The 12,267-nt window shown below is 39.7% G+C and overlaps 1 protein-coding gene across 3 annotated transcripts in view; it reads left to right on the top strand.

The window, feature by feature from the left end:
* The window catches only part of IGF2BP3 (insulin like growth factor 2 mRNA binding protein 3), a 144,689-nt gene that overhangs the window by 36,853 nt on the left and 95,569 nt on the right, over nucleotides 1-12,267 (top strand). For all 3 annotated transcript variants that reach the window (XM_019958544.2, XM_070787598.1, XM_070787599.1), the window contains one exon: nucleotides 3,370-3,418. In XM_019958544.2, coding sequence (XP_019814103.1) covers nucleotides 3,370-3,418 — 49 coding nt within the window. The remainder of the gene's footprint in view (nucleotides 1-3,369; nucleotides 3,419-12,267) is intronic.

Here is a 12,267-nt window from a genome sequence, read left to right as displayed (position 1 = left end):
AAACTATTTCAAGCATAATAAGCATTTTTGAAAGGTTAAATGGAAGAATTCCCTGGTGATCCAGTGGTTAAGACTCTATGCTTCCAGTGCAGGGAGTGTGAGTTTGATCCTGATCAGGAAACGAGGATCCCACAGGTTGAGTGAGTGGCAGGCCAAAAAAGAAAAAAAAGGTTAAATGAGAACTTAAACTTTACCTCATTTTTCCCTGTTGGCAGAAAAGCCTTAAATTAAATTCTATATGATTAACTTATAGATTGTGTGGAAGTTTTCTTTGAAAATAGCACAGGTGGTTAACTTCTTTGTCTCCTGTTTCTGGTCTCAAAAACCTGAAAGTTTTCTTTGAAATAGCACAGGTGATTAACTTCTTATTCTCCTGTTTCTGGGGCTGTTGATCTTCCCACTGTAATTTTCTATATTCCCACTGTCTTCCCACTGTAATCCCACCATGACTTTATCACATCAGCTGTAATAAAGTCACTGGGAATGTTCGTAGTTTCTGCATGGTGGGTCTGTGAGTCTTGTGTTTTGTTCCCCTCTCTGTATTACAACAAATGTTAATTTAACTATCAATTGAGTGCTGCTCAGCTGCCAAACAGTGCTCCAGGCTGTGACTGCGACAGTAAACAAGACAGCCTAACGAGTCCCTGCCCCTATGGGGTGTGATCCTTGTAATAATACTTGGGTTGTGTTTTAGGAGGAGGTGAAATGCCAGCTTATTTTGTTGGTAGTTAAAATTAAACTCTAATGATTCGGTAATCACAGAGGAGAAACAAATACCAGTATCTGTTTTCTTGACTCTTAGGTATTTAGAATCTAATTTAAATATAACCTAATTCTGAAAGCTCAGATGGGAGATGGGAGCTGGGAAAACAAAGTCGGAAAACATAGTTCTAGATGTCAAAACTCTATGCTGTGCTTAGTCGCTTCAGTCGTGTTCAACTTTTTGAGACCCCATGGACTGCAGCCCACCAGCTTCCTCTGTCTGTGGGATTCTCTAGGCAGTAATACTGGAGTGGGTTGCCATGTCCTTCTCCAGGGGATCTTCCTGACCCTGGGATCGAACCTGAGTCTCCTGCATTGCAGGCGGATTCTTTATCTCTGAGCTACCAGGGAAGCCTGTCAAAATACTAACTTTATGAAAATAATCCTGATGTTTGTCTAAAGTGAAACTTTAGAGAATCAGATAATGGAAACTGGACAGTCAGTTAAGGGAAATAATTATTCTGGTGTAACTTCTAATAAATAAATAGGTGTCAGATGTACAATTTGAAGAATATGTGGGGAAAACATGGCTAATGGATTACTTCTAATGAACAAAAAATGGTGTCCTATTTAAAGAAATTCTTGGGAGCCTTGTGAAGTAGGTATTTGTTCTTGTAATAAAGAAGAATTACCTGCTTGGTGACCTTAAGTCTGTGTACACTTTTGTGTGTGCATTGGGGAAATTTCTTTAGTAATATATATACCCATATATATACACCCAGAAACAGAGTCCACTAGGATTGAATCCTGGGTTTCTTAACACTGTGCTGTTTTTTCTTAATGTGTCAGTTGCTTGATTAAGACCGATTAGTACTTGCAAATGTGTAGTAAATAATTCTTACTTCTTAGTTACCCAGGCTGAATATTTACACAATGTGAGTAACTTTTCTGCTTGCTAAAGCAGTACATGGAAGATTTGAAATCTGTGTTTTAGGAATACTTTTATTAGGGTGTGTTTTTTTAAGGTTTTTATAGAAGAATATAAAACTTATACAAAGACAGAGATACAGTATGCCTCCAGCAGCTTAAATAGTTATTAGCGCATGATTTATCTTTTAAACAAATTCCAGGATAGGATGTGTAAAATCTAAGACTACACGGTGTTTGAAAATGTTTTCTTAAATTGACATTCTCTCACTATCTCTGATACTTGCCCTTGGTGATTATGCTTTGTTTTACTGTCTAATAAAAATAATGTAAAAATGATTTTCCTTTCATCCTCTATTTTATGATTACAAACAGGACATACCTGAGTTTGGCTAATTAACATGCTAATATAGCGTTCCCTAAAGGTGGGCCACAGCCCATGGGGTCGCCAGGACTCAACCTCGCGATTGAATAACAGCGAGGGGATAGGCAGTGTGGTGGCGTTCATTTAAGTTTTGTGATGAACGGAAAAGAACTATACTATCAATGTAGTCTGCGCTGAGGTACCTAGAAGTGGATCATTGGCCCTGGAAAGGGAAATTGACTGTAGAGCTAGAGGTTAATTATTTCACTTGAGATGTCATGCCCAGTTGCTAGTCTCTTTTTAAAAAATAGCTGGTTGACTTTAAATTCCTTTCCCTTGTAAGAGGGTGATTGGTGTGTGGTGTCCAGAGTACAGTCTCACATAATTCGTGTTGCTTCCTTCTTTCCATCCTTCCTCTCTTACTCGGATAGTTTTGAGGAGGGAGTAGAAGAGGAGGAGGTGTGTAGTATAATAGTTTTTATTATTTTACAAAGTATATATTGTGTTCTATATACATAGTATATATATAGGAATATGTGTAGGCATTGAAACTCAGGTGGGGGATTTTTAATGTTTTTTTTGTACCCTGGATTCCTTTGGCAGCCTGAAATGTGTGGACCTCTTGGAATATTTTTAAATGCATAAAATAAAGCACATAGGATTATAAAGGAAATTATTTTGAAATACAGTTAGAAAATGTTAAAGCTAATAATAACATGTGTTTCTTAACATACATAAATAACAAGTTGTAGCAACACAGCTAACTATCACAGTAGTGAACATACAAGATCTGCAACACCTTAATGTAAAATGAAAATGCCTGACTTATTTTAATGTCAAGAGTACAAGCCGTGTAATTCTACTGTGGTTTAATTCCAACATTCACTATTGAAGGTGGCTAAATATCACTTAGGGGATAGTGAAAATAAATATGACCCCCACCCGTCTGCACCCCACCGCTCCTGTCCACCTTCGTTGAATTCTGTCCATGAATCCTTTGGCTGTGATCTCAGATTAAGAACATCTGGACTAAGGCTTTGTGTTCTGGGATGCTTGCTTTGAGGCTAAAGGGTTTGAACTTAGCATACAGTCATTAGATGAAATGTGTTCACACATTGTGTCTGCCAGTTTTAGTGGCTTTTAGAGTAAGCCACAACAATCCAATGACGCTAGGTTTCCAGTGGTCTCAGTGTGCATCTTGTGATTAACTTGGTCTCCTTTTTCTTTCTTGGGCTGTGTTTTCTTAGTATATATTGGTATGTAGTTAATAAATATATCTTAGGTAGTTTCAAAACATCCATGTTGGCTATAAATATCTTTTGCTTTTATGTTTTTTTTTTTGTTTTCTTTTAAAAAACATTTTAATTCTTCTGCAGGATTCGGAAACTTCAGATACGAAATATCCCGCCTCATTTACAGTGGGAGGTAAGAACTTCTATGTTTAAAACTAAGATTTTAGTATCTAAGCCTGTTGATAGTTTTTCCGAAGATTTTCCTCCTCTTTCCACCTCTTGGATGTGCTTGAACACAATCCTTCTCTATTATGGTCTTTGTCTTGCACTGGGCTTTTCTTTGTAAGGGTATATTACTTCTTTGAAAACAAATCTGCTCTTTGAGGTACTTTAAGAAATTGAAATAGGTTCTGGTATAACTGGGCAAACTTCGTCATTCAATCACATCCCACAGAATCTTGTTTGAGATCTTTCTATGAGTTTTGCTCATTGTATTTAAATATGAAGTTCTCTGGCAATCTTTTTAAAAAGATAAATACTGCTATTTATGCTTTATTTTAAAATGTTACTGTGCTTTCTTTTGCTCAGATGGTGGCACTGTGGTAACTGTATATAAACCCAAATCTTTTAGCACAGTTGAATAGCCTGTGTCAGCAATTTCCAAACTATGTTGATGATGTCAAGGTGAGAATTTGAGAACCCAGTAGCTGAAAAGATAAAAGAAAATGTCTGTTGACTCTTTCAGATAATGGAATGTGAAAATTCTTAAAACCTACTTCGGAGATGGTAGTGCAGGGAAAACTGCTCAGCTTTTATGTATTTTTAATATAAAAATCAGAAGTAACTAGGTTTGTGTGTTTAACATTAGTTTTCTAAAATGGCATTTGAAGAGACTCTGAACTATAACCTTCATCAAAATGCAAAGAATGGTTAAAAGATTTGAGTTGGGTCTCCAAGTCCCAGTTGGTAACAGATAGCTTATGCTCACAGTATTTTGCAGCACATGTATTTTCAGAACAGTATTACTGAATTTAATCTTTGCAGGAGGACTTGATTCTTTAGTCTATCCTGAACATTTTTCAAGTTACATAATGTATAAAAGGTATATTTTGTAGACAGAATCAGTGACTTCTTAGGTTAAACTCAATGCATTTTCTTGTTTTAGTTTAACATCTGTTTAGGAAATTCAGTATCTTGTTGGGTGGGTCCCTGAATGAGTGTTATGGTATCAAGATTACTGGTTTAATCCCAATTTTTATTAATTTATTTTAAAGTGAAGTATTGTTGATTTACAATGTTGCATTCGTTTCTGGTATACAACTAAGTGATTGAGTATTACACACACACATATACACATATATATTCTTTTTCAGATTAGTTTCTGTTACAGGTTATTTTGTTATTGTTTAGTCACTGAGTTGTGTCCAACTCTTTGCAACCCTATGGACTGTAGCCTGCCAGGCTCCTCTGTCCATTGGATTTTCTAGGCAAGAATACTGCAGTGGATTACCATTTCCTTCAGGGTGTCTTCACCCACCAGGGACCAAACCCGTGACTTCTTCATTGACAAGTGGATTTTTTTACCACTGAGCCACCAGGGAAGCCCCTATAGGTTATTATAAGATACTGAATATAATTCTCTGTGCTACGCAGAAGGTCCTTGTTAGTTTATTTATAGTAGTGGCGTCTGTATTCATTAATCTCTTCATTTTAATATGGGCAGCGTTAAATGTGATTTTCTATCTGGGAACTAGATCTGGTTTAACGGCTTTCGATGAAAGAGTCAGGTGGTGGCAGCCACTTTTGAGTGAGTTACTAGTGTACTAGCATAGCATCTGTAGGCAGTGGTTGTTGCCTTATACTTCATCCTGTTGCTTCAAATTTCGCTCGCAGTGGATTCTCAAGCATTGTTGATTGTACTTTTGGTGGCTTCTCAAGCTTTCAGTTCATTGCAGTCTTCCTTATTCTGGGTAAAATTTAATCTCTGATAATAAATCTTTATTTGTCATATCTAACTTTTTCTTTTATATTTCATTTCCCCTCCCCATAGTCCTTTGAGGTGAAGTAAAGTTGGAGACATTATCTCCATTTTCAATTAGGCAAATATGGGCCCACAGGGTTCAAAGAACTAAGTAAGAACAGATACAGAATTTAAAGAAGCATGGATCTAGACTTTGAAACTCTTGACCTTTGATCCCTTTGAAATTTAAAGAGTGGTTTGAAATACTGATTAACAAAATTTATTGAGGGTTTGTCAGAAGTAGGATGAACTGTTGGGATTTTTGCTTTCCTTGAAGACTTGAATGAACACCATCTGTTATTTCCTTTCTGAGGAGTCAGATTTTTGAGGGTCTTTGTTTTCAAACTTTTTATTTTATACTGGGGTATAGCTGATTAACAATGTTGTGATACTTTCAGGTGAACAGTGAAGGGACTCAGCCGTACATACACACGAATCCATTCTCCCCAACGCTCACCTCCCGTCCAGGCTGCCACATAACGTTGAGCAGAGTTCCTTGTGCTGTACTATAGGTCCTTGCTGGTTACCCATTTTAAATATAGCAGTGTGTACATGTCCATCCCAAACTCCATAACTATCCCCACCCCCCCCACCCCCGGCCTCTATAAGTTTGTTCTCTGTCTGTGAATCGTTTTCTGTATCTAAGTCTGTGAGTCTCTTTCATTTGTATCATTTCTTTTTAGATTTCCACGTGTAAGGGATGTCATACGATAGTTCTCCTTCTCTGACTTCACTCAGTATGACAGTCTCTAGGTCCATCTGTGTTGCTGTAGATGGCATTTTTTTCATTCTTTTTAACGGCTGAGTAATATTCCATATGTATATGTACCATATCTTTGTCCATTCCTCTGTTGGTGGACGTCTGGGCCATTGTAAACGGTGCTGCGGTGAACACTGGGGTGCGTATATTCTTTTGGATCATGTGCTTCTCTGGACACACGTGCAGGAGTGAGATCTCAGGGTCATGTGGCAGCCCTGCTGTTAGTTCTTAGGGAGCTCTGTGCTATTCTTCACAGTGGCTGCATCTATTTAATTCCCACCCGCAGAGTAGGAGGGTTTCCTTCTCACCCTCTCCAGCGTTGCTGGTGGGTTTTTTTGATGATGGTCATCCTGACTGGTGTGAGGTGGTATCTCATTGCAGTTTTGATGTACATTTCTCTAATAATTAGTGATGTTGGACATTTTTTCATGTGCCTTTTGGTCAGCTCTGTATCTTCTCTGGAGAAATGTCTATTTAGGTCTTCTGCCCATTTGTTTATTGGGTTTTTTGATGCTGTGAAGCATCATGAACTGTTCATAAATTTTGGAGACTAATCCCTTGTTGCTCACATCATTGCAAATGTTGTCTCCCAATCTGTGCATTGTCGTTTTGTTTTGTTTATTGTTCCCTTTGTTGTGCAAAGGTCTTGAGTTTAAGTAGGTCCCATTTGTTTATTTTCATTTTTATTTCCATTATTCTGAGGAGTCCCTTTGTGTAACATTTGGTTTGTACACCCTGACTGTGGCGGTCGTCTCATGCCAAAGCCTTATAGAAGGTGAGGTTTTGCACTTACAGGTTTGGACTCCCTCTACAATGGAGAAGTTAGACTTTGACTCCACTAATTAATCTAAGAGTCACTATATGGAACGACCAGACATTGCACACTTCCTGACTTGATACAATAGGAAATATATAGCAACACAGATGAAATACTCTTGTTAAAAAAATAAAGGTTTAAGTGGGATTCAATGTCAATCTGACTTTGAGTTTCTAAAAAGTATGGAAGGGAGAGGCACCGGTGAAATGATGCCATGAAGAAACATAATAGCCAACTCCAGTATATGGGACATTGTACAGGACAGATGACATTGTTTACTCATCGAGCGATGGCATATTAAAAGGGAAGGGGACTGTTAAGGAATGAGACTTATGAGGATAACAAAAAAGCAATCACACACCTGAACTAAGTTATTGGTGAACCTTGTCAACAGTCTTGAAGGAGCAGCATGGAATATCTTGAAAAGCCTGTTTTTTGCAGAAGGCTTTTGGAGTCAGACTTACAATTGTATCCCAGCTCCACTACTTACTAGTTAGGGGATGTCTGAAGTGATTTTTAAAAAATTCTTTTAGTCTCATTTTCTTCCTTTCTAATATGGGGATAATAATAGCCACTTCATTGAATTGCTGTGGACATTAGAAGGATTATATATGCTTAAGCCCTTAAAAAATGCTTAGTACATATAAGTGCATGCTACATTTTTGCTATGATATGAACAACGAATTCATTTCCTCCCAGCTTTAAGTTCTTGTGCTTAACTCAGATCCAGCCTGCAGCACAACACAGAAGACCACTAGATATCACACCAAGAGGAATTTAATGTGCAGACTTACACAAGTGCTAGTTACACAAGTGCTGAACGAACAGGATGGAACCCGTAGATACTGGCTGTAGAGAGCAGTTACACCCTGAGCTGAGTGGGGAAGAGAGGGGCCAAGGGAAGAGGCTGAGGTTATGAGATACCAGAAGCTGGGACGAAGGGCTCAAGTAACTGAGAATGAGCAAAGGGATGCTCCCTGGCCATGGCTGGTGCTGGGGATGGGGAAGAAGGGAGGTGATGAAGCTGGTTCTGGGGATGCCCAGAGCATCTGGAGTCTGAAACCCATTGCTGTTAGGATGATGCTGAGAGGAACAGCTGATTAATGGGGAAGAATATGTGCCATCTCTTCTTCCGCCTTCCATTTTCCCTCTAGTGCCTTCTTTTTTGGATATTTCAAATTTTTATATATGTATGTACATATTTGGCTCTGCCAGGTTTTTAGTTGCAGCATGTGGGATCTAGTTTGTCAACCAGGGATCAAACCCACGCCCTCTGCATTGGGAACATGGAGTCCTAGCCACTAGACCACCAGGGATGTCCCCCTTCTAGTGCCTTCAATCAGCAGAAACCAGTGGGAAACCGCTGACAAAGGTGCGACAGGGTGCAAAGTCCCAGCCCCCAGCATCGCAGAGTTGAAAGGTGAATTTGGAACTAAGAGCTTAATATCTAGTCAGAGCTCCGTCTCAGAAGCAAAAATCCCTCCCCTATGCTGCTAGTGCTCTTCTAGGCCGTTTTCTGTGAGGTCCTCAAAGAAGTGGCAGATCTGGGACCATGATGCTCTGAGGCGCTTTATAAAGTCTGTAACTGGATTGTTAGTGATCCTTATACCACTGTGATAGCTTACTTTCTATTTCTTATTTATAGTGTCTTTACACCACTATATTCTACCGAATGATACAGGGGGACTCGGGTTCTTCGGATCCTGCGTGCTTTGTGCGTCATGCTGGGGCTAAATGATTTCTAGCCATTTTGTTTTGGATGATGATAAAGTGCACTCAAGGACTCTGGAGTGGCTAAATGTTTCACTAATGTGTTTTAGTAGGTAAAATATGGGAAACTTAACTTTTGGAAGTACCTGCTGCCAGAGAGGTGAAAGTGAAAAGTGAAGTCGCTCAGTCGTGTCCGACTCTTTGCGACCCCGTGGACTGTAGCCCGCCAGGCTCCTCCGTCCATGGGATTCTCCAGGCAAGAGTACTGGAGTGGGTTGCTATTTCCTTCTCCAGGGGATCTTCCTGACCCAGGGATCAAACCCACGTCTCCCGCATTGCAGGCAGATGCTTTAACCTCTGAGCCAGAGAGGTAGGTTTGTTTTTTCCCCTAAATATGTGGCATGTAGAGGGAACTAGGAGAAACTGTTTCCTCTCCACCTCCCACCCTGTGGCCTTTTCTATTTAAATCAGTTGACTTCGTAAAATTATTTTTTTGGGAACATAGTTGCTTTACAATGTTGTGTTAGTTCCTGCTGTACAGCAAAGTGAATCCGCTGTACGTACACATATGTCCCCTCTCCCTTGAATTTCCTTCTCTTTTAGGTCACCACAGAGCATTAGTAGAGTTCCCTGTGCTATACAGTAGGTTCTCATTAGTTATCTATTTTATACATAGTATCAACTATATATATATGCCAATCCCAATCTCCTAATTTATCCACCCCCACCCCTTGGTATCTATACACCTGTTCTGTACATCTGTGTCTCTGTTTCTGCCCTGCAAATAAGGTCATCTGTACCATTTTTCTAGATTCCACATCTGTAGGCTAATATATGATGTTTGCCTCCCCACCCCCCCACCCCTGATTTCACTCTGCATGACAGACTCTAGTTCTATCATGTCTCCTCAAATGACCCAGTTTCCGTCCTTTTTATGGCCGAGTAATATTCCGTTGTGTACATGAATCACATCCTCTTGATGTGATGAGATCCTACTCATCTTTTAATGAAGCATCTGGGCCTTGAGGCAAAGGCAACATTCTTCATTTTCCAGCAAGTTGTAATTTTAAAGTGTGCATTTCTGAAGTATTTTTCAGATCACATATTCAAAATTATGTGATATTCAAGCCACCCTCTTGGCTAAAGTACTTGAAGAGTAGATTTGTGATGTGACCAGAACTGGAAGGGCTCCTCTAGAGATAGATGGTCTTGATGGTGGACAGATCTGTATCCTCAGATGCCTCAGGAGACATAGACATGATTTATAGGACAAGGATTTAAGGGTTCTTGGGCAAACACCAAAGAGGTGAGGAGGGGATAGAGCCCCAGCAGAGCACTTGACTTTAAACAAACACCTTGAGAATCCTTTTTCTTTTGCCTTTCTCAGTGTCTTAAATTGGTCCCATTTTCTGAGTTTAAGGAGTGTCTTTCTTCATTTAAAAAAGTAAATTGCCAAGGCCTCAGGAAAGGGCTTCTTACAGTTACTCCTCATCTTACTATCTTAATACTACTCTCCAGTCAAGGTTACTAGTACTTACAACATGTTAAAAGGGGAGACCTCCCCTGAAGGGAAGTGTAAGACCCATTAATTACCTAAATGAAGTGTCTGTAGTAAAGGGCAAGTTAGGTTCTTATTTGGGGGTCACGTATTGAAAGTAGAATGTTTTTTCACAGAGGTTATTGTCTGGGAAAATACACTGAGCTGTTGGGTGATGGTCTGCTCTTGCCTGGAGTGACTGTATTTTCGGAGGCAGGATTTTGAATATGTGATCTGACAAATACTGATGGGGAATGCATAGATGACCGGTGCAAGTTCGGTGTATGAAGCAGGGCACTCAAAGCCAGTGCTCTGGGACAACCTAGAGGGATGGGGTGGGGAGGGAGGTGGGAGGGGGTTTCAGGAGGGGGGGATACATGTGCACCCGTGGCTGATTCATGTCAGTGTATGGCAAAAACCACCATAGTATTGTTAAGTAATTATTCTCCAATTAAAGTAAATTAATTAAGAAAAATTTAAAAAAAAGAAAATTACAATTTGTTGGAAAATGAAGAATATAAGTTGGTTTTATCTCAAGGCCCAGATATCAGATATTTCCTGGACTTCATTGAGGTGAGAAGATGAATATCTCAGGAAGAAACTCTGAAGAGGTTTCCACAGTGTAAAATTCATTGTTCTGCCACGTTCATTGTCTGGTGTGATGGAATAAAGGAAGTAGGAGCTGTCTCCTGGTCTAAACCTAGGGAAGTAAAGGGGGGCCCCTTCATAGCTAAAGCATCCTCAGCTTGCATCCAGGCTTTTGACATAGCACTGGATTAGCCTCTGGTTCTTGGCATGGAAAGCAAGTAGCCAGTACACTGAAAATAAAAGCCCAAAGTTTTAAGTTGAACATTGTAATATAAGATATTCTTTGCTTTTTTTTTCTCAGCAGAGTCATCTTAATTTCTCTTTCAAAGGTCTCTTTGGTTCTTCTGTGTAAGCTTAAAGCAGTTTTTGGCAGTAAGTGGATCTTGTCGGAAATCTTGAAAGGCTTTTTCTGTAGGGACCTAGGATTGTACTAAACACTTTCTTTATTGAAAATCTTAGGTTTGTTAGTTTGAACGTACCTCCTAGTTTGGAGAAACTTGACTTCTAGGGCATAGGGAATGTTAGAAAGCCTTGCTTCCTTCAGTGATTAAAAGACGTTTTTTTCCTCTGAAGTTCGGGGGTGGGGAGTGTGGCATTAGTGTAAGATGTAGTATGAAGAGGCGAAACTTCCCTGTAAATTACACCAAAGTGAGTCCTGGCCACTGTGGTAAAAGGGCACAGGGAAAAACTTCAGGGCGATGCCTGCATTTCAGACTGTACTGAAAAATGCACTCTGATCAGACATCTTCTTGTAAGACGAGGCAAGTACTTCTAATGGAGAAATGCTTACTAATGAGGGTGAGTTGTAGATGTTAGAAATTTCCATATGATTAATAACAGTTTCTTAAAGCTGGTAACATCTCAGTGAAGACTATTTTCTTTCTGTGTGGACTCTGAATATAGTAAGAAAGACTGATATTAGGAGACCTCCCTGAATTCACTACTGGGATATAGAAGTAGCAATGTCATTATGCTGGGTGCTGGCAGAAGAAGGGAAAACAAAAGGGTCTTTATTTAGAAATAAGGAAGGAAGCAAGAAAGTAGTGACGCCTTGTTAACTAGTCTGGGGGGAAATAAATAATAGCATAGTTAGAAGCATAGCATAGAATATCAGCATGGCACAGAAATAGCTCATAGCACTCCTTCATGGGAAGACTTGGATGACTGTGTGCTGAGAACCCGACTGCCTGAGAGACTAGGTTTGGGTGGGGTCACTTCCAAATGAAGAAACTTAGGCAGGGGCCTTGGAGTCTGTGAGGTGAAGTCCCCAGTGAAGGCTGATGTCCTTAAAAGCACAGGATTTGTCATTCATATTCATCTCTCATAATGCTGAGTCCTGTTTGGTGCCCTGATCAGTGTGGTTTGGTGCTGCGTGGTCCATGAAGGGTATGCGAATAAATGCCATACAAAAATTAGATGAGACCAGAGCATCTTAAATATAATCAACAACGTAACAAGGTGAGGTCCTTTAACTCAAACAGCAAAAAAATACCTGTAGAAACTTGGGGTTTACATTTAAGCATGAACTGAGCAAGAAGTCATAGGCATTAATGTGAAATATATCCATAGCTGTTTGGTCTGAAGCATAAATGACAACCTGGGGAATTGGC

Source organism: Bos indicus, chromosome 4 (assembly GCF_029378745.1).
Source record: "Bos indicus isolate NIAB-ARS_2022 breed Sahiwal x Tharparkar chromosome 4, NIAB-ARS_B.indTharparkar_mat_pri_1.0, whole genome shotgun sequence".
Classification (NCBI taxonomy): domain Eukaryota; kingdom Metazoa; phylum Chordata; class Mammalia; order Artiodactyla; family Bovidae; genus Bos; species Bos indicus.
The sequence above is the reverse complement of the archived record's forward strand: the minus strand, read 5'-3'. Positions and strand labels throughout refer to the sequence as shown.